Source organism: Eptatretus burgeri, chromosome 17 (genome assembly GCF_056783735.1).
Source record: "Eptatretus burgeri isolate ZD-2024b chromosome 17, Ebu_testis_v1, whole genome shotgun sequence".
NCBI lineage: Eukaryota > Metazoa > Chordata > Myxini > Myxiniformes > Myxinidae > Eptatretus > Eptatretus burgeri.
This window is the reverse complement of record NC_140977.1, coordinates 16,053,908-16,076,630: the sequence shown is the minus strand read 5'-3', so window position 1 is coordinate 16,076,630 and position 22,723 is coordinate 16,053,908. Positions and strand designations below refer to the sequence as shown.

The window sequence follows — 22,723 nt, the reverse complement described above, 5'->3', positions numbered from 1 at the left end:
TGTGTTCGGGAGTTAATTATCAAATCTGAACTGAACTCGTCAGGTGGACGAATCGTGTGAGAAGGTAAAGGGTGGATCTACTTTGTTACCTCTCACCCCTCACCTCTCACCCCCTCCCCCACTCACCCACATTCCCCCCACCCTCACCCCATCCCCCACACTCACCCCATCCCCCCACCCACACACTCACCCCATCCCCCCACCCACACCCTCACCCCATCCCCCCACCCTCACCCCATCCCCCACACTCACCCCATCCCCCACACTCACCCCCAAGGTTCGTAAGTTCCCATCGATGTAATTTCTGTCCCTCTTGCCGTGTAATACGTGCAATCGCCGTGACGTCACACAATACGGAAGTTGTTAGCCGGTTGGCATTATGACTTCCGTTACACATGCACAGAAGGTAGGACGCCGCGTCTCGAAGTACGGTGCATATTACCATGGCTTGTGGTGTCCATACAATGAAGTCGCACTTTGCACACTTACAAGCCATCATCTGCGTTTATAACTGGGTAGAATATTTGTGGGGGTTTTTCAAGTTACCGAAGCTATCTAAACAGTACTGTTGATCGCCTATGGCGCTCGGGTCTACTGGCGAGATGCTCCTGTACTTGAATGGACATTTGATTTCAATTGCTGAAGTTGCATGGCATGTACAATGTACATGTACTAATCCCGTGCGGTGACTCAGCTATGAACGGAAAACTACCGTCGATCACTAAGCCTGCCTCCTCTACCTCAAAGTTGTCATGGATTTGGCACATATAAGCACCGTACTCGTGTCTCGCGGTTGCTTCGTTGTCAATACCCCATTTCACAGCCGGCACACAAGAAATATCTGTTGCATCGTGCTTCATGATTTAGTTCATGGCAGTTTTCGGATCTCTACATTTGAGTACGGTATGAGTGATGCTGGCAGTTATGCGGCCACAGTGATGTGCATGCCACAGGGCAGAGTTTGCCTGCAGCTTTGTCGCATTTGACAGCCTGATGACTTCTTGCTCCGTTGTGGCTAATGTCCGCTTAACCACTTCCTCCACCGTACATGTGTCCATTGCTGTAATGTAAAAAAGAAAGTTTTAAAAGTATTTTTTCAATGTACATTCTATGTCGCATACTTGTTTTTAGAATACATTGTACTTTCTATTTTCTAATATGTTGCATTCTGTTGCTTCATTTACCTGCTATACTCTCGATAACGTGAGTGACTGTTGCCAGATACATGGAGTCTGCATCACTGGGAGCAGTGTCGGTATCACCGTTCGATTTACAACATGCTGCGGCCTCTGGACACACATCCTTCAGAAAGTCGAGTTGCTGCTCGACTTCCTCTGCTGTTAATTCGGGGACCCTTTCTCTTACTCGACGTTTTTTACGTGATGTCAAACCGTGATGAGGATGACTGAGATCCAGATCTTCAGCCCTGGATGGAACTACGTCCTTTTTATAGTACTTGCTCCATATGCACTTCACACTCGTACAGGCTTCATCTGAATTAACCCCACTACACGTGACGGCTTCGATTGTGAAAAGGATTGCAGCCACATGGCTACAGCACTCGCCCAAACCTGCCATACAATTGCAATGGGCCGCTATGACATAGCCATGTGTTTTATCTCGGCAACGCCATGGTTCATATGGTTTGTCGGTCACGCGCTGTCCGTGTACAACCAATCCCTTAATGAAAACAACAGCACTAACTGCGGGTATTTCATGCTGGAGCACCTCATGAACATGGCCCAAAATGAAATGATTATAGGCCTGTAGCGCTTCTCCCGTGAATGGTCCTGGTGTTCAAATGAGGTAATTATATATTCTGGGGTACTGGAGTGAGGGCAGCTGCCTTGGAGTTGCATATCCGCCAACTGGTCGGAATGGAATAAGGATCAGGCAGAACAATCTCCACTTCACCCATGCAAACTTTCAACTTTTCCTCATATGGGCTGTTTCACAATCAGGGTAACCACCATGTTCCACAAAGACAAAAAATTATCATTTATGTTTCTAAAGCATTTGTGCCCACAAATTACCTTATATACCAGAGATAATATGTGTAAAATTTCAGAGCTACAAGTCAAAGAGTCAATGTGTTATGAACGAGGAGAAGATTGGATGTCATGTTTTTAAAAATCGATTTTATTTTCTTGTATTTTCCATTTGAATCATTGCAAGACATTAACTGTCAAAATTAATATAATTTTTTTGTACGGGGGACTATGGATTTGTGACTCAAAATCATTCTGCTTGTATAATATTATGAATTTAATAAATTTATTTAAAATTAACTGGAGAATACAATCATTCAAAATGATAAATCAGCAATGTTTGCATTATTATCTTTCTCATGCACATAATTTTATGGTTTAGTATGAAATAGCTCATAAAATGAGCTATTTCATACTTCTTTCCTTGAAAATTGACTTTTGTGGTTTTGGCTTCCGGAGAGGACATTTTTTGACGAATACATATTATATACCTACACACTGGGTCCAAATAGTTGCAATATAAAATAAATTGCATGAAATTAATGTTGTAAACAACTAATTTGCATAACTTAATGTGCAAGATTCTAGCAGGAATAACAAAAAAAATGTTGGCAGATCTTTAGCTGTTCTGGAGAGGACACTTTTTGACGGACAGGCATTTCCAGCACACATATGACTCTGTGGTAAACACACCTCAAGCCCAAACTTTTCTGTCTTTAGTGTCATGCAATAATAGGATGTTACTTCAGAATAGCTGAATAGTTCCAAGAATATGCATTCCTTCCCCATAGAATTAATGATGTGTTCCGGAGAGGACATTTTTGACGGACAAAAGATGTGATCAGGAAAACATATTTCCCATAATGCAAATTAATTACACTGAATTTTATTTCTTCTGTGGAACAAATTCGACCTTTCAATGCAAAATATGTTCAGTGTTAAAGAATGCATATTATAATATGACTAAATAAAATTGACTGGACAAATTGGCGATATAGTGAATTGAAACATGCAATTGGTCAAAATTTATCTGATTATTGCCTCTCCATAGAATAATAAGCTCAATGTGACAAAGACATCACAGGTGTAGGTGGGACACATGTCTACCTGTGTAGTTATGCATTAGACAACACCATTATACCAACACAAAACATAGTGGCATGGCCCCATCTTGTTATTTGTACTAGATAACCCTGCTTGTGAAACAGCCCATATCTCGTTCGATCGGTGGTAGACAGGGATAGAAAATGTATCGAAGGAGTGCCCATATGGAATGATCAGGTTCTAAATCGATCAAATTTGAAGGAAACAATATTCAAATATACCGCCACACTTTATCTCCACACAAAGCGTAAGTAGACCGGAAGTTGGACTGCCACCCGATAGTTCGCGCATGCGCACAAACGCGAAAATGTTTACATACAGCGATCGCTCATATGAAAAAAAAAGTTAATTTTTTAAATCATTTTCACCTTCTGTTGAATGATCTTTCCCTTTTCAGCACTGTTCGGTAATTACCTTTCATCTTTAGCTGATCCAACGGACTTTTGATTTTGACTTTTGATTAAAAACCACAACGCCATGGGACAGGTGGCTTAGTCCATTTACTAATGGGGGGTGTTTTGTTCATCGTACAATGAATGGTCGTGTGGATTTACTCAACAATCTCAATTTGTATTAACATTAGCTGTGTCTCACCTCGATGGCCATAATGCACGTACTTTATCGACTGGATTGCTCGCGTGATCGGACAGAGTCTGACAACACGCCATGTTCCAATATGGACTCGACTTAAAGGCCAGCCTGCTTTTTATTGCGCATTTTGGGGGAAAAATTTATATTAATGTATTTTAAATTGTAACAAATGGAGTTTCAGAAATGTAACTTTTATGATGCAAGTTGAATTGGCTGTCATTTCTGGCCAAAAGACTTTTGCCCTAAATGATAAGAAATGTGTTGTTCTGGAGCAGAGTGACTGAGCTGATAAATGATCCTTTGCTTAGAAATGTACGAAGTGGCTTTTCGTCTAAAGGACACGTCTACAGTCTGGGTGAATATCCCCCAACCTCTCTCTCATGAAAGTATAAATGCTTTGAAATGTAAAATTGTTTTCAGTGCAAGCACGTGAGGAAATATAGTATCTCAGTGGCTTGTACTCCTTGGAACTGACCAAGTACCAAGTTAGAATAAAACTCTGATGTAATGTAGAAGTAAATTGAATCGGGTTGGTCTAACTGAACTAAAGTAAGAATCAATGAAATAGAACCAAGTAATATTGCAATCAATGGGGATTCTTAAGTTCATTGTACAAGGGTGAGAAGTGTATGGTGTATAATTAGAAAATAAATTGTTTCACAAGGAAGGACTTGTGTGGACATCAGTTTTATCAGTGTCGATAGGGTTTTTGTAGGATTTTATAATCAAATCGGACAAACGTTAAACTCTGAAGTCAAATAGGATTCCACAATCGGCCAGTTAGAATCCTTCAGGAGGACAACGATCACAACAAGGTGGGTTTTAAAAAATCCACGTCAGCATGTACGAGGATTTCGCATATCACCAGGGAGTTGATTATCACATTAAAAACTAACATTGACACTGTAGGGTTACATAAGTATTACCATTAGCTTGTTATACATATAATGTCAACACATCTTCCCCTTTTAGATCAATACAAATCAATGAACTAACTTGTGACACTGTAATACAATGAGCAAACGGATTGTTCGAACCATGGGAAGCGAAAGCATTCATCACGATAACATTGTTTTAAAATAATTACTATAAGTCACATACTTCAAAAGCTCCCCTTGATTTCTGCTCAGCATTTTAGACTTCAACATAATCAAAGCCAGCGATGTCGATGAGTAGCTCCTGGAATGTGCTTTGCTTCACAACTGCCCTGCCACTGAGTGGAGTACGGAAACGGTGGCTGTCCTGATGTTGGGACAGGTTGTTCCCTTGACGGCTGGAGTTGAATCTGCTCAGATGGCTGAAGTTGAGATAGTGGTCCCGTCGACTGGGCCTGTTGATTTTTCAACGTGATCAGGCCGCTGCTCGCTGCCTGCGGCTGGATCATCTGCTGGTCTTGGTCTGAAGTGTTTGCGGTAACACCTCAGCTCCCCTCCTACTGCTCCTATCTATCTGCACGATGTATTGCTACGAATCTGGCAGCCATGAGCACACAACAGACAGGTCCCTGTAGCTCAGTTATTTCGTTAAGTATATGTGTGTAGTTAGAATCCAGCCCCTGTGTTTAATGGGTGATTAAATGTTCATGCACTGGAGTTATTTTGATTGTCAGGGTTTTCTTTTACATCTTCGCTTTAACAACAACACCTTCGCTCCATCCTGAGGCAATAACGCTCGTGGTGGGCGGAGTTCAATGAAGGACTTGGCGTCTCTCGACCAATTAGAGAGATGCGAGCGAGTTTGCTGTCGTTTGGCCAATGAGAGCCAACGCAGAATAATATTACTCCTCTTCCTGTTTGAGGGGCGGTCCGCCGTGACTTGGCGCCCCTTTTGGCCAATCATGGGAGCGACGAGCGCATTTGCGCACCAAAGCCGTCCAGGGAGTGAGAGCGGGTCGGAGGAGGTGGCTCCTCCCCTCTGGAGAAGGAGTGAATAATTGTTAGGCGCGATCCGACTGGAAGCAGTTGGAGTTGGGGTTTGTCTGCCGGATCGTCCCAGATCGCCTGCCCTTGCCTGCTTGCGCTCGCTGCCTTGTCCGCGCTCATGCTGGTTGGCATCCGTCCTTCATCCTCCGTCCCTGGAACTTGGAGTGGCATTGTTGCTGCAGATTCGAGTCCCGCCGATCCAGAACGTCGAAGACCACATGAGGTGGACAGGTCCAAGATAGCTCTGGTCTCCAACTCACCCTTTCCTTGAGCTGGAAGCCTTCAATAAACACCTGACGGGTCCATTTCTGTGTATCTGTGTGTGCGTGTGTGTGTGTTCGTGGGCCCCGTCTATATGTAGAATTGTTAACTGCTTTTTGTTGTACATTATTTGCCTTGCTTATTCGTGATAACTCTGCTCTGTGTTCCCCTCCCGATTATTCTTCCCCTCGTCCCCCGATTGTTGTAAATAATTTTCCCCTTTTGTTGAATGTACCAGCTCGTCCTTGTCCTTTCTATCATTGGTTTGCCGCGCTGTGAACGGGAATTAGGAGGCCTCATTGCTGCCGTAATCTTGCAATCTGCCTGGCAGGAATCTGGTACTCTCCGCTCGGGGTACAACTCGGATTCGTCTCGGTAACGGCCCAGATCGCACAGATCCTGCCGAGGGTGAATTTCCCTGGGAGTTTGGACGATGTGGGTATTTTGGTATATTGAAATTGGCATATATAAAAAAATGGTGTAAGTGTTCGTGGTTCAAATGCATCAACTTCATTTACACTTTTTGTCCTGCAGACCCACGCAGTGTGTGAAAACTTCCTACATTTCATGCACTTCTTTCCTTCTGCCGGACAAGAGTCCGGACAAGAGTTATGTGCACAAGACAAGAGTCTTGTGCACATAACATCTGCCACAGGTTGAACCTTCACCTTCACGCTTATACCTGTCCGTGTCACTTCTGTGTGGTTCATGCTTTACGTGTGCTGCATCTACGGCCAATGCTCTCTGTTACTGAATCTGTGATTTGACCTGTTCATACTGCGTAGCTCTAGTCACTGCCATGGTCAAAGTCGAGTCACTTTACAATTGAAGTTTTTCTAAAAGCTCTTTGTCATTTAATTCAAGCACAAGCCCATCTCTAATATTCTCTTCTTTGTTTGCAAATTCAGCCCCCTGAGAGTTCATATAAACTTCTCATGTATTCTTCAACACTTTCCCCATCCTTTTGGTTTCTTTGATAGGTGGTATCTCTCTCATGAATCGTGTTTCCTTTTGGTGTGAAATGATCATTTCATTTACGCAGCACTGCATTGAAATCATCAGCATTTTCATCTCCAGAAAACGTGAATTGGCTGAATATCTGCTCAGCCTCTGCACGCATTGCAAACAACAAAGTACTAACCTGTACATTTTCTTCTTCCTTGTCAAGCTTTGCCGCTATTCTATAGTAGTATAGCAGATAAATCTCTGGTGCCATTCTGGCCATGCCGTCGGCGTGGAGAAGGAAAAGTCTTTCAGTGATTTTAAAACCATCGTTCAGTAACGTACTTTTGTACTTCACGTCAATCATTTTACATGAAACTGCCTTCGTGTCTCAGGTTTACTTCTGATACCAGCTGTCGCACCTCGGTGGCCGTAATGCACGTACTTATCGACTGGATTGCTCACGCGATCTGGACAGAGTCTGACAACACGCCATGTTTTAATACGGACTCGACTTGAGTACTCGTTTTTATTGCGCATGCATGAGAACTTTGCATGCTCCTCGAGAGTTGTTACGAAGAAAGTCACAGAACAAACATACATTGACACTGAAGGATAACATATCTTTTACCATTATCTTGTTATACATATAATCTCAACACATTAGCCATTTTACACATTTTATTTTCATTCTTGTCACATTTTTATACATTAAAATGTAGTTGTTATTCCACTTAACCTGCTTTATCGACCAACCTCACCCCCTAATCTCATAATAATCTTATCTAGTTCAACAGTAGGGGGAACATTCCCCCACCCCCTTTCATCACTTGACTTGTTTTTTTTCAGAGTTTCCATGTTCCTTTTGTGCAGTGTTTAATACCACTCACAAATTGATGTATTTTGTCAGTGAAGTGAGACCGACCACCACCCTCCCCCCCCCCCCCCCATTCCACACCACAACCATCTCTTCATACATTGTGTACCGTGATCAGACACAATCAGAAGGGGAGGAGAATGGTGCCTCTGGAGCCTGTATAATTGCATGGGTTACATGGCCACAACGATGCTGTACAATTTGAATGCAGGTCAAATATCAGGTGCAGAATTTGAATGTCGGTATACGAATACAATGGAAGAACAAATTGGAAAGTCTTTCAGATTTCCACATTGGCAAAATGAGCTATGACAAAAATACGTGATATATTTTTCAGACTTCTGTGTGACCCTGACCTTTAACTCGGAGGGGTATGATGTCGATACACATTTCTACAGTATTTAGAGAGGGCAATTCCATTCTGTTCGGCCAAGCCTAAGTCGAGTTTTGCTGAAAAATGTTTAAATTTATATAATTGGCTCATGATCTTATTTTGGTTAAGGTCAAAATTGTGTCAACCCAGCATACTTTTATTGCAATTATTAAGGTGAAATTTCATTCTCAAAGTGCCAGCCAGCTCCAAGATGGAGCTTGGAAATTGATTCAGCTCAGAAATTGGGATAGCAGGAAGAAGAAGATGAAAATACCAAGGATCTGATACTCAGGGATACCTCACCAGGTGTTGTGCCATCAGATTTTCTTCAAGGTGCGTTCATGATTTATTACCTGAACCCCAGTGATGTGAGGAAACTGTCTGTGTATTAGCAATATGTGCTGCATGGATTACATGGCAGCATAAATACACCTTCATACACCTCCTCTGTGCTTGTGTGTAAGGCCTTCTCACCATTGAATGTCTTTGTTATAAAACTGCTGAACAGGCTCAGATTTTAAATGGATATCAAAACTTTTGCATGTCTTATATTGCGAATTTGGACGCTTACTACACACAACAGCCAGGTCCTATAGATCAGTTATATCAGTAAGTATGTGTTTCTCGTTAGGGACCCGTCCTATGTTTTTAATGGGTGATTAATTGAACGTGCTCTGTGAGTTATTTTGATAGTTAGGATTTAAATTACCAACAACAACAACACCTGCCCTCGCTTCCTTTCACCATCATCCATCGGCACCATTGCACGCGTGCATGTCAGCCCGTACGTGGGTGGAGTCCAGTGTGCTAGGCAGGGTTTCTCTGGACGTTGGTGTGCTGGCTTCGTCCTAAATATGGGCATAAGCGTTACGCTCTGGCTTCGTGCCAAATATGGGCACAAGCGTTGCGCTCTGGCTTAGCCCCAAATATGGGCACAAGCGTTTCGTTCTGGCTTGGCTCCAAATATGGGCATAGAGCGTTCTCTCTGCCCAATGAAGGAGTGAGAGCGTGGGATAAGAGAAGCGCGGGTGGGCCAAAACGAGAGTGGTTGTCGGAAGAATTGTCTTCTAGTTTTCGGACGTCTGGTGGTCTTCTGAAGCCAGTCGTCGCTTCCTGAGATCCCGCCAACAGAGCGTCTTCTCTTGTGGCCTGTGTGCCTGCGAGCCTGTCCTGCGAGGATCGCTTGCCTGGGCTTGGAGCGGCATTGTGTGGCGGGTTCGAGTCCTGCCTCACCGGATAGTCGAAGACCACACGAAGAGGAGAGGTCCGAGAATAGGCTCTGACCCCCAGCTCGTCTTTCCTCGAGCTGGAGGCCTCCAATAAAGACCTGACGGGTCCGTTTCTTTTTGGGTGTATGTGTATGTGTGTGTTTGTGGTAGTGGGGAAAATTAGCTAAATATAGCAAAACAATTGTGCATTTTGTGAGGAAAGCACCAAATTTGGCACACTAGTAGCCTAACATATTATGAACAGATTTGGATATTGGGCCATCTCAAATTCAGCCGCTGATGGCTGTGGCAGCCATTTTCCACTGCCATCAAAAATTTTGATGAATTTTTTTTGATGAAAAATTTTGATGAAATGATTTTGATGAAAAAAAAAAAAATCAGAATGACAGAATACAATGACAATGACAGAGCCTGGTGTTGGCGCAGTGGTTAGGGCAGCGGCTTGGGATCCAAAAGGTCCTGGGTTCAAGCCCCGTTGGGCCACTGAATTAATACACCAGGGGGTTAACTCAGCCTGTCATCCTTCCGAGATCGGCGAAATGAGTACCAGTGTACTGGGCCGGTGTATACCCCGGTTAAAATAGGTGTACCATATCCCTGTGTCGTAAGAGGCGACCAGGGTTGCGTCAGGAAGGGCATCCGGCGTAAAACATGTGCCAAATCATTATGCGGATCATACGGATGATCCGCTGCGGCGACCCCAAACGGGAGCAGCCGAAAGAAGATGAAGAAGAAGATGGAATACAATGACAGAATTGTCTTCAGAACCTGCAACATGTACAGTTTATTTTTGGGGGGTGTCAAAAGGTGTGTGTTTGTGTGTGGTGAACGTTTGAGGTGCTGGAACTGATTTTGGCAAAGGATAAGGTCTCAAGTACAGAGGTAGTTCACATGTACAGTGGGGAGAACAAGTATTTGAAACACTGCCGATTTTGCAGGTTTTCCCACCTACAAAGCACGTAGAGGTCTGTAATTTTTTATCATAGGTACACTTCAACTGTGAAAGATGGAATCTAAAACAAAAATCCTGAAAATCACATTGTATGATTTTTAAATAATTCATTTGCATTTTATTGCATGAAATAAGTATTTGATCACCTGCCAACCAGTAAGAATTCTGGCTCTCACAGACCTGTTAGTTTTGTCTTTAAGAAGCCCTCCCATTCTCCACTAATTACCTGTATTAACTGCACCTGTTTGAACTCGTTATCTGCATAAAAGACAGCTGTCCACACTCAATCAATCAGACTCCAACCTCTCCACAATGGGCAAGACCAGAGAGATGTCTAAGGACATCAGGAACAAAATTGTGGACTTGCACAAGGCTGGGATGGGCTACAGGACAATAGGCAAGCAGCTTGGTGAGAAGGCAACAACTGTTGGCGCAATTATTAGAAAATGGAAGAAGTTCAAGATTACAGTCAATCTCCCTCGGTCTGGGGCTCCATGCAAGATCTCACCTCGTGCAGCCTCAATGATCATGAGAAAAGTGAGGGATCAGCCCAGAACTACATGGCAGGACATGGTCAATGACCTGAAGAGAGCTGGGACCACAGTATTAAGAAAACCATAAGTAACACACTATGCCGTCATGGATTAAAATCCTGCAGTGCACGTAAGGTCCCTCTGCTCAAGCCAGCGCATGTCCAGGCCCGTCTGAAGTTTGCCAATGACCATCTGGATGATCCAGAGGAGGAATGGGAGAAGGTCATGTGGTCTGATGAGACCAAAATAGAGCTTTTTGGTTTAAACTCCACTCGCCGTATTTGGAGGAAGAAGAAGGCTGAGTACAACCCCAAGAACACCATCCGAACCGTGAAGCATGGAGGTGGAAACATCATTCTTTGGGGATGCTTTTCTGCAAAGGGGACAGGATGACTGCACCGTATTGAGGGGAGGATGGATGGGGCCATGTATCGCGAGATATTGTCCAACAACCTCCTTCCCTCAACAAGAGCATTGAAGATGGGGCGTGGCTGGGTCTTCCAGCATGACAACGACCCGAAACACACAGCCAGGGCAACTAAGGCGTGGCTCCGGAAGAAGCTTCTCAAGGTCCTGGAGTGGCCGAGCCAGTCTCCAGACCTGAACCCAATGGAAAATCTTTGGAGGGAGCTGAAAGTCTGTGTTGCCCAGCGACAGCCCCGAAACCTGAAGGATCTGGAGAAGATCGGAATGGAGGAGTGGGCCAAAATCCCTGCTGCAGTCTGTGCAAACCTGGTTAAGAACTATAGGAAACGTCTGATCTCTGTAATTGCAAACAAAGGTTTCTGTACCAAATATAAAGTTCTGTTTTTCTGATGGATCAAATACTTATTTCATGCAATAAAATGCAAATTCATTATTTAAAAATCATACGATGTGATTTTCAGGATTTTTGTTTTAGATTCCGTCTTTCACAGTTGAAGTGTAACAATGATAAAAATTACAGACCTCCACGTGCTTTGTAAGTGGGGAAAACCTGCAAAATCGGCAGTGTATCAAATACTTGTTCTCCCCACTGTAAATACTGTTTGGGATCAAGGTACTCAGGGTGGAGCAAACATCAGGAAGAGTGGTGTGTTCCCTGACTCTTGAAAGCTTCACCCACCCTGTACTGTACATTCAAGTTGGCTGATTGAAGGATTCTTGTCATGTGCAGCTGGAATCGGAACAGCCGACTGTGCTCGAGTGTGAAATGAAGGTTGAGGAGCTGGAAGGATTTCCTGAGATTCTACAGATAAAAATAGAGGATGTGGACTCCTTTGGTGTGGAAGAGGAGCAAAGCGACCAGTTGAATGGTGAGTTATGATCTTCACTTCTGATGGGATCTGTGTTTGTTTAGTGCCAAATTTTTTGTTTTTTTTTGTACACATGATAGAGGGTCATGAAAGAGCAAGAGCAGAATAGAAAGGGGGAAACAATAGCAGAGTATAAGTGGAAATGAGATTAAGGGGTCAGGGGTGGGGTAGAAGGACACATCAGGGTGAACAAGCTGCACACAAGTTGAATGAAACGACAGAAGAAGAGGAAGGGGAAAGTGTTGACGAAACAGAAAAGTAATAAATCAACCAACCAACAATATAAAGAGATGAGGAAGAAGGGGAAAAAATTACAATGACCTGGAAAAAGAGATTGCTTTGGAATGGGGTCATTTGGGGTGCAAAAAATCATGGTTTGATGGAGGATCTCAGATGTTTGTGAACAGCTGTCTTGAAGACCTGAGGGGGGAATGAGATTGAAGAGAAGGTGGAAGTTTTATCCACAGACAGGAATGAAAGTGTGGATGCGACTAGAGATTCTGGATTTTTTGGCGTTTTACGAGAATGGGTTTGCTCGTGAATAGTGTGTTCCATGCAGAAACCTCTGGGGGTGGATGGGAGGGTGGAAGCATGGAAAGAGTAGTGTGTGAAAGACCAGTAAGGAGGCAGGAGACAAAAAAGAACACGAACCTTTCTGTGATGTGAAAGTGATCGGTCCAGTGACTAAACTTCATTGCTGGATATTCCAATAATTTTGAAGGCCTTGGTTTTCTCATTGTCAAGCTGATCAATATGTGAGGAAGGGGTGTCTATACAGAGGGGAGAGCAGCAGTTCATCAGGCTTCTGATGGAGGCCTTGTTGGATAACAGTTCAGGTGGACTCAGGAAGTAGTTTTCACAATGGAGGATGCCCACTCTAGCTTTGAAGGCCAACTGGCTATCGAGGATGTTGTAATTTATTAACTTTTAGGAACGAAAAACATGAGCTGAGAGAACCACCTCTTCTTCCTCTTCATTCATTTGTTCTCCTTAGATATATTTTTGTTAAATCTTACAAGTTATGATGTTATAATTTATTAACTTAATTTTGTACACTGAAATTTTGGAATCCTAGTATATCAGTTTGCTTCATTATCATGGAGACCATTACTTACCTGCACGAGTTGAGAAAACCTTCCATCAAAAGCCTCTGTTGTGTTAGGAGTACACTTTTGAGCTGTTTTATCATTTTTGAAGTACAAATTTAGTTTTGTGTTTTTTTGTAATTTCCACCGTGCATGAGCACCTGTGTACCAGTTATGTGAACCCATGTATATAGTGCCAGAAATTGGTGTATTGTGCACCACGACTTCTTAGCTGTCTAATTTTATGAGAAACTGCAATGACCCATTTGATCACATGGTGCAGCGACTCCATCTCAGAGAAGACATGGACTGAGGTTTCCATCATGTGGCGTTATTTACAAAATGTATCGAATCCGAAAAAGAAATGAGCAGAAAAAAGGGAGCAGGTCAAACGGTAATACGAACTTGAGAAATGGATGAGGAAGTGTCGACCGGAATGGGAGAGAGAGTTTCTGTGGCTTAGTTATGAGGAAGATTGCGACATGATGTTCTCCAAGGTGTGCAGGGAGAATGTCAGAGTTTTGGAGGCAGGAAAGAAGCAAAATGTGTTTCACCCCAGGTGCACCAACTTCAAGAAGTGTAATGTACAAAAGTACCAGGATATTGAAAATCACAAGCACGCAATGGCAAAGAAGAAAACTGGAGAGGCAGAGCCTGGAAGATCAACAGCAGGAAAAATGACAACGAAAATGAACGAACAAACAGTGCATAAACTGAAGCATCGATTCCAAAATGCTCATGCGATAGCAAGATACTGCTGTCCAAATTATTTTGTTCTGAGTTAGTGGGTAGATTATTAAATAGCAGATGGTAGTGCTTTGTGATTACGAGTTACGAGGTTGTTGGTGTGAAAAGCACTGAAATTTGATCGATATGTCATGAGAAATAGTAATTTAAACATTTATACTGATTTTTATGAACTCGTTCATCATCAAATAATATGCAGGTCACCAAAATATCTCTTTAGGTGACCCAGCGGACCAAAAAAAAATGTAGCATCACCACTGCTAGCAAATGGGACACAGTTAATGTTCATCCAAGGGACAGCAAAGGATACACGGATGAATTCACTGCATGTGAAAAACTAGGTTGGCAGTTGAAAGTGGGTCGAGATTTGAACTGAGACTAGGTAGCCCAAAGACGTGTGTGCATACCTCTCGGGTATCTTGCCGGTTCAGTCCATCATTACAATTTCTCAACAACACATGACTTTTCCAAACCCACTCCTGAGCTTTTCTACATTTGCTGTCTATTTTGATCCTTTCCACTCCCATTATCAAATGGTCACATGTCGAAGCTTTGGTTTATTCATTCCATTATCTGCATTTGTCAATCTGTTAATGTGCCACTTTCTCATTACTTGCAAAATTGAAGTTTTTTTTCAAGTATATCGGTTCGTTGATTTTGTTATTCTGTTTGTCTGTCTGTCTGTCTGTCTGTCTGTCTTGTTTGTCTGTCTGTTTGTCGCCTACAGGTCACAATTTTAAACCAATCTTCATGAAGCTTCACCACATGGTAGAGTTTGTCATAAGGAAGAAGCCTATTGTTTTTGAGATAGGTAAAAAGGTCAACATAGGCCAAAGGTCAACAACTTCGATAAGATTTTTCAATTCCTCAATTTTCATCCGATTGACTTGAAATTCGAAGAGGAGTTGCATATTTGGTCATTGAAGTCAACCACCAATAATTATTATTGACGTCAAATTTGTTTTATGGATTTTGCAAGAATCATGTGTGCCGTGCACGACGTCTTCTTCTTTAGTTTTCCATGAAGGTTGACTTTTGAGACAAAAAAAAAAACAAGTCATGTTTTATCGCAATTGTGGTTAAATTGCCAATCAATGCAGGATTGGGAGAAAATGTTCTCTATTTTGGTTTCTCTCCATTTTTCTTGCCTCTATTTTGTTGGTTGTGATTTTGGGTGGTGGTGAAATTCCCACTGAAATTGTGGTCGGGGAAGAAGCATCTCATCACATTGAAGCAGTTTCTTCCGAACGTAATGCTTTGTTTGACACAATGCTGTTCCCGTGGGGAAATGTTTTATTTTCTCTCTTCAATGTTGAACTCGAGTTAATTTTAATGCAATATTACTGCACCAAACGAGAGGGCATTGCATTTGTGTCTGAATGCTAGTTTTTGTTTGTTCGCACAGAACTTTCATGTTTTTCTCCACAAATACTTGTTGGATTGAGACTTAATTTTCACCATACGTGCGACTACTCATGTAGAATGTTCTCATGATAATTATAATATCATGGGTCACGTGGTGTGGCAGCTGTATTGGAAAAATAGAAAAACTTTGTACCTCTGTATCTCTGAAACTGCACCAAGTAAAAAAATTGAGACTTGGTACCGAGCAAGTACTCATGGGGAATAAGTATGACGTCATTGGTGCCTTCGTTATAACATCATAATTGCATATGGAGAATGCTGCATCCAATGAGGATGAACATTTTTGACGGTCATCTCGGGATAAAATGGTCCACAAATTTTTTTTGATGACGTCATTGGTCACATGATTCGGCAGTCATATCTTTTTCAAACAAAAAACCTTCAAAAACTTTCTTCTTTGAAATGGCTGAACAGATTGTGGTGAAACATTTCACAAATGACCGCATTTCCATGAGGAGCAAAAGTTTCACAAATATGATGTCATAGGTCACATGGTTTGGCAGCAATATTGGATTTACCCTAATACATAAAATTCTTCTCCAGAAGGGCTGGACAGATCGAAGGGAAACTTTACACAAATGTTCCCCAAGGCATGCTTGTACAAATTTGGTAAGGAATAATTGAAAAGTAGCATGGTTTGACAGCCATATTGGATATAAGAAAAATATTAAATAATGTTTTCTCTGGAACCACGATATCAATTGACGTGAAACTTCAAAATTATGATGTAGTAGTGATAGGGAATACATGTTTTAAATTTCAACTTTATCGGACACATGGTCTGGCAGCCAAAATGATTTTAATTTTTTTTTGATCTGGGTTTTTGGGGGCTTTAAAAAAAAAAAATTATACCTCCGGCACCCTTGGTTTCCGTGTTGTCCGTCTGTCCGTCCGTTCGTCCGTCTGGATTTTCTTTTACGCGATAACTCAAGAAGCTAATTGTAGAATTTCATCAAACTTGGTAAAAGGTAAAGTAAGACGGCGCAATTAAGTGATTAGATTTTGGCCCAGATGTGCAAAAGGTCAAGGTCAAACTCTGAAATATTACTGTTGACACCCTAACTCAAGAAATATTGGACAGAATTTCATCAAACTAGGTTCAAAGGTAAAGTTAGACAGGGCAATTAACTGATTAGATTTGAGGCCCGATATGATAAAGGTCAAGGGTCAAATATGTCAATAATCAAGTGTTTGTGTGGGAGAGCGGATGCATACCCGTCAAATGCGCGCAGTCGAATTACTTGTTTTATTATTATTATTATCATTATTTTTTGAATAAGGCTCATTTGGCTGTGCTTGGATGTGTTTGGACATAGAGGAGCAGCAGCTGAAATGAGAATCCTATCCAGGTTCCTCCTGATGACTTCATCATTGCTTTTTGCTTGTTTGGGTTCCTTCTGATGACTCCAATGCAGGACTGCACCGATTTGGTCTTCCATTTGATTTGAATTTAATTTATTTTAATTCAATTCAATAATAAAAAAAAAAAATCATGGGTCAGGGTCAAGTGTCAGATCAAAGCGGGACGTCTTGGTACCCGGTCATCACTGCCAGCAGTTATAAAGTGCTATTTCTAATTATGTCTTATTAATTAGGACACACACCAATACATGAAGGTCACACAAAATACACCACACAAAACGAGTCCTGGTGCAGTGGGTCTGCAATCTCAGATTGCTTTTTCTTGTTTAGCTATTTTAATCGTATTGAATACACAATATTGCCAATTGTATGTAACACAAGACTGCCTGCATTTAATAAAAGTTACTTTTTCCACATTGATTTGTGAAAGTGGAAATGAAAACCTACCAGGACATTAATGTCAATCTTGTGGGGTCAGGTCAGGTATGGGCGCATGCACCGGAGCAGCACTCTGCTGCATCCACTTTCTGCCAGAACTACAGGGCCACCATCTGGCCAACCCCCAAACAGATGCCTGGCCCATCCCCATCTCCTTTAGCTGCTGATCAACCTGCCTCAACCATGAGGCACATAGTCGGCCCATTGGCCTCCTCCACTCACGAGGCTCCCTCGCTGAGAGAATCTGGTGAGTAGGACCAGCATCAGGAAAACGAGCCACATGTCCAGACAGCCAAAACTGACGCTCACGGACGATGCAGGTAACAAATCTCAATTGAGTCTCTCTTGGCAACCACTTGTTGGATACAGAGTCTGACGAGCGATAGCCAAGGATTCTCCGAAGAGACCCGGCACCAAAGGAATTAAGTCTCTGTCAGATCCCTGGTCAGAGTTCTTGTCTCACATCCATAGATCAAGACTGGAAGCACCAAGGACCTGAAGACTTGGACTTTCATCCTCAGGTACTGGCAGTGCCACACCCCATGATCCGTTGGATCCATGACTGCCCAGGCCTGACCCAGACGTGTGTTGACCTCTGGTTCACAGCCAGCAGAGACATGAATATCACAACCAAGATAAGTGAATTTCTCCGTGACCTCAACATCCTCACCTGAAACGGGTACGGACAAGATAGCAGCATCCAAGATGTCATTGAAAGCCTGGATATTAGATTTGACTCAGGAAACACGTAATCCCTGTGGCTCCGGCTCTCCATTTAGCACCTCGACGGCCCCCAAAAGGATATCTTGTGTCTCCACGAAGATGACTGCATCATCTGCGAAATCAAGGTCAGAGATCTTGACATTCCCAAACAATGCACCGCACTTGATCTCTCCGACATCCTCCCCAAAATCCAGTCCATACAAGTGCTGAAAATTGTGTGGGCCAGTACACACCCCCTGACGAACTCCAGTAACAACCAGAAATAAGTCAGAGATGGTATCACCACATCTCACAGCATTCTGTCCCAGAGTTTCGTTCAGACATCAGATTGATCAGTTTTGGTGGCACCCCATGAAGACCACGAATCCTCCAGAGGTCATCCCAATTCACTGAATTCAAACACTTTACAGAGATCAACATTGGCTGCAAACAGCCCCTGCCGAAACTCTCATCCGCATTTGGTGAGGACCCCCAAGAGCAAGGATACCGTCAATCGTTGACCTCTTTGGTTGAAACCCTGACTGCTCTGGAAGGTGGTGCTCAAGCAGATAGTGGTGAACCCTGTCAATAATTATCCGGGCAAAGACCTTGTCCGGCACTGAGAGCAGCGTCACCCCTCGGTAGCTGTTGCGGTCTTGGCGATCACCCTTCCCTTTCCCGAGAGGGATAAGGCCCCTCTTCCAGTCAGTTGGAATAATGCCTGTGTTCCAGGTAGAGCACAGAACTGCATGCAACGGCAAGGGTATCCCGTTTCAATCGGTTCACCACTCTGTTTTTCTCAAATGAAGGTGGACCACAGTTGACTTGAGGGTCAGCAATAGGGATAGTAACACCCCTGACATTCATCTTGACAGCTGGTGGATCAGCCTGGTACAGCCGCTGAAAGTAACCGGCCCAGCGGGCCTTCACTTTGGACTCCTCTGTCAAGAGCCCACCACTCTCTGCTCTAACTGCAATACAGCGAGGGATGGGCTTGGATGAACGCAATGCGTGAATTTCCCTGGAAGTAGGATGAGAATCACTTGACCACACGTGATGCTCTTCACCCTCAGAGATTCCTCACACATAGGCCTCCTTGTCCACCCTAAAGGCCCAGACATACCTTGACGTTTTAGCCAGCTTATGCCGATTTTTGAAAAATTTGTCTAAAACGCTGGCACACGTCGAATACGTTTTGGGTAAGTTTTGGAAACATTAAGAGCACGCTGAAAAACACTGCCATACGTCGTAGTATGCTGGCTTTCATCGTTGTACTCTGTGGTTGTCCTCAAATTTTAGCATGCTTGAAATTTTAAGACTTATGCCTTATGACTTATGATTAATGCCTTAAGACTTACTTATTAACTTATGCCTTAAGACTTATGACTCACAAGTTCCACTACACTGGCCATAAGTTGTAGGCATGTTATGCGATCGTTGACACACGTTACTTTTAAGTTAATCATAAGTCGAAACACGTCGAGGTAATGTTTAGCGTACCCGAAACTTATTTCTAACCTATGAGTAACGTGTTGTAGGCACGTTCCGCGATTGTTGACACACGTCCACACACGTTACTTGTAATTTACTTATAAGTCGAAACGCGTCAAGGTAATGGTTAGCGTCAGTGTTCCAGACTCCCTGTTTTTTGGGGGGTTTTTTTGCTTCGTTATGACGGTGGTGTTGACACTTCAATTTTTCGTGCGGTTATGATTTAAATCGTTGAGCGGCAGCCTATTAATTATATTATATTATAACCGCACTAAAAATCGAAGTGTCAACATCACCGTCATACCGAAGAAAAAAAAACAGGGAGTCTGGAAAACTGACGCTAACCATTACCTCGACGTGTTTCGACTTATGAGTAACTTACAAGTAACTTTTGTCGACGTGTGCCAACAATCGCATATCGTGCGTACAACTTATTCCCATTGCATGCAGAATGTGTAAGGCATACGGCAAGTACCGTGGTGCCCCCAGAATCCGACCGCCCCATTGTTTGAACAAATTGGAATCCAAATAATTTTTTCGGGAAAATTTTGCCCTAAAAACCGCACACATTTTTGAAACCGAACACAACGTGGCGTTCATGTTTGTTCACGTGCGTCTCCCCCGCCTGTTCGACCCGCATCTTCGCGCTTTGTTCATTCGGTTCGTCGGTGGAAGTACTCGTGAAAGCATCTCTCGTGTGTCGATCGCTACTTTACCTCGTTTTTTCACCTTGATTTGTGCATTTTTCTTTTTCAATCATCTCCCTTGTGCATTCACCATGGCACCCAAGAAGAGCAGTGAAGCAAATAGGAATAAGAGGAAGTCTGTGAGAACGACAATTGAGTTGAAGAAAGAACTTATCGCTAAGCATGAGAGCGGTACGTGTGTGTCTGATCTTGCTGCCATGTTCGAGCTGCCGAAATCGACCGTGTGTAAGATATTATGAAAAATAAAGAAGCGATAAAAGCGCGAAAACCCATCGTGAAGCGAACTCATTCAATGAACCCTCTGACGAATCGGCTTTAACAAACTCAACGTTTTTTTTTGCGTGCATGGTAGTGATGTTATGCTGCGTCACCCAATCGCTTCACCTCTTGATTCTCTCCCGTGGAACTGTGTGGTGAAAACGGCACGTTTGTGTCTCCACAGAGTTTACTGGGATATAAAACACCATTTGGTGCTTCATGGTTAATTACATACCTCCACCAGGCTGAACAGTTTACGTTTTGGATACCGATGGCCACTGATAGGCCGGAGCTGCATCCAGACCTGATGGAAGAAGCGACAACGCTTCTGCTCATCCCCCAGGCTTGGAAGAAGATTCATGACCCAGAAAAGGTCATTTACTCATCTTATTTTACCTTAAACATGGGTAATTTTAGTTGAAAGTGTCTTGAAAGTGGGTTTTCTTGGGGCCCAGGAACGGATGAATTCACTTTCCATTATTTCTTATTGGGAAAATAGTTTTGGAATCCGAACAGCCTACTGGAACGAATTAAATTCGGATTCTGGGGGCACCACTGTACGACGTAAAATTTTTAACGCGTTTAAAATTTCAAGATGTACTTTAGCGTTCTATTCATGTATACCAAACTTACCCATACCGTATTCGACGTGTGCCAGCGTTTGAGACGCATTTTTCAGAGGTTGGCATACGCTGGCAAGATCGCCAAGGTGTGATTGCGTGGTTGATACTTACAATTCTCAGGCGGTTATGATTTGAATCATTGTGAGGCAGCCTTTTAATAGGCTACACCACGTGATCGTCAGCGATACGTGCAGCGCGCTATGCATAAGTTAGACTATCGTTGGGCATAGCTTGTGAATGCCGACAACAGGCTAAGCATTCGTTGGTATGTTTTCTATAAGACAACGAAACGTTCTGTATCCGTTACTAATATGTTATGCATACGACCAACTCGTTATGAATACGTCCGAATCTTTTAAAAAAAAACATCAAAAGTTCAGCGTAAGCCAGCGTTTTACATACATTTTGATACGTTGCCATTGCTGGCTAAAACGTCAAGGTGTGACTGGGCCTTAAGTGCACATGTAGTTTTATGCCTTCGCTCCCTGAACAGCTCAGCTTTGCCATTCAGCCTGACCCTGTGACTCTGGTCAATGGTATTCAGTGTCCCTTGAGAGACAAAATTATTTTTCGTCCTATGGTCAGTTCCAAGACATCTACCAGCAACATCAAGAATGGTGGTCTTGAAGGCACCCCACAACTCTTCAGGATCTGCCAATGCATGCAGAACCCCCGAATCCACACTCGGCCTGTTCGCAAACTCCTCGGCTGCCTTCTCATCCGTGAGCTTGCCAACATCGAGCCTCGGCTGGGATGGTACCATTCTCCTGGATTTAAGCTGCAACTTCAGAGTTGCTACAACAACCCTGTGGTGAGTTTTGAGGAACTGAGCACTCCGGTAGTCACTGCAGTTCTGGATCATCCTCCAGCAACCATCAACGAGCACATGGTCAGTCTCCTTTGCCACACCGCCAGTGTTGGAATATCAAGTCCAGTGATGAGCCTCTGGGCGCTGAAACCATGAATCAGCCACCCTAAGTCCATGACTTCTTTCAAAGTCAAGAAACTTGGTGCTATTCTGGTTCACAGTTCCAGACCCATGGGGACCAACACATGTCTCATAACCATCCCTATCAGTTCCAGTCGATGCATTGAAATTCCCCAAGACTAGAAGTGTATCTCGCCTGGGGCACTGATCAACCACAAACCCGAGCGTGGCATGGAATGCGTCCTTCACGGTGAGATCACTCGCCTCAGTCAGAGCATACACAGAGACCAGGGAAATGACACCCAAGGAGTGATGAATCCTTCGTCATAATACGCACGTTGACCGGTGTTACCTCAATTATCATTGGAGTCAGCTTATTGAACACAGCTTCAGCAACTCCTTGGGCATGGTAACCATCAGAGCGACCAGACCAAAAGTAGGTGTCTCTCCATCCGCCATGATCTTGCCGCAATCCTGTCTCCGAACCTCAGAGAGTGCTGAAATACCGATGTCCAAATGCTTGAGCTCAGATGATAACAGAGACAGGTGATCATCCTCTCTTTGGGATGGGACATTCTGGGCACTCACCCGAAGAGCCACAGGTTAACCCAAGGAGACCTCCATCTGGTGGATGACACCTCAGCACCACCCCGACATACACGGCCGCAATCTGACCCGGGAAGATTACCCCGTGGTTACCCTATCATCAAAGATTGGGGGACCCGAGGGCTTTGCCCCAATCCTGTCATCCGGTGAGTTGCCCTGTGAACGGCAGCTGCACAGGAAGTACTTCCACAGAGTGGGTTTTCAGATTTTTAAAAAATGCTTTTTGTATGTTTTGTGGAATGAATGGTTTTTATGGATGTCGGAGTGCAAATCCTGCCACCAAC

At 43.4% G+C, this 22,723-nt stretch overlaps 1 protein-coding gene and 1 long non-coding RNA gene across 2 annotated transcripts in view; both read left to right on the top strand.

Annotated features, from left to right (window-relative positions):
* The window catches only part of LOC147009394 (uncharacterized), a 33,922-nt gene that overhangs the window by 451 nt on the left and 10,748 nt on the right, over window positions 1-22,723 (top strand). Inside the window, exon 2 of the mRNA XM_085862086.1 lies at window positions 11,929-12,067. Within this exon, the coding sequence (XP_085718212.1) occupies window positions 11,929-12,067 (139 nt within the window). The remainder of the gene's footprint in view (window positions 1-11,928; window positions 12,068-22,723) is intronic.
* LOC147009395 (uncharacterized) lies at window positions 267-4,350 on the top strand. Its single transcript, XR_015052880.1, has 2 exons — window positions 267-406; window positions 1,222-4,350. It is a non-coding gene; the product is annotated as an uncharacterized LOC147009395 (long non-coding RNA).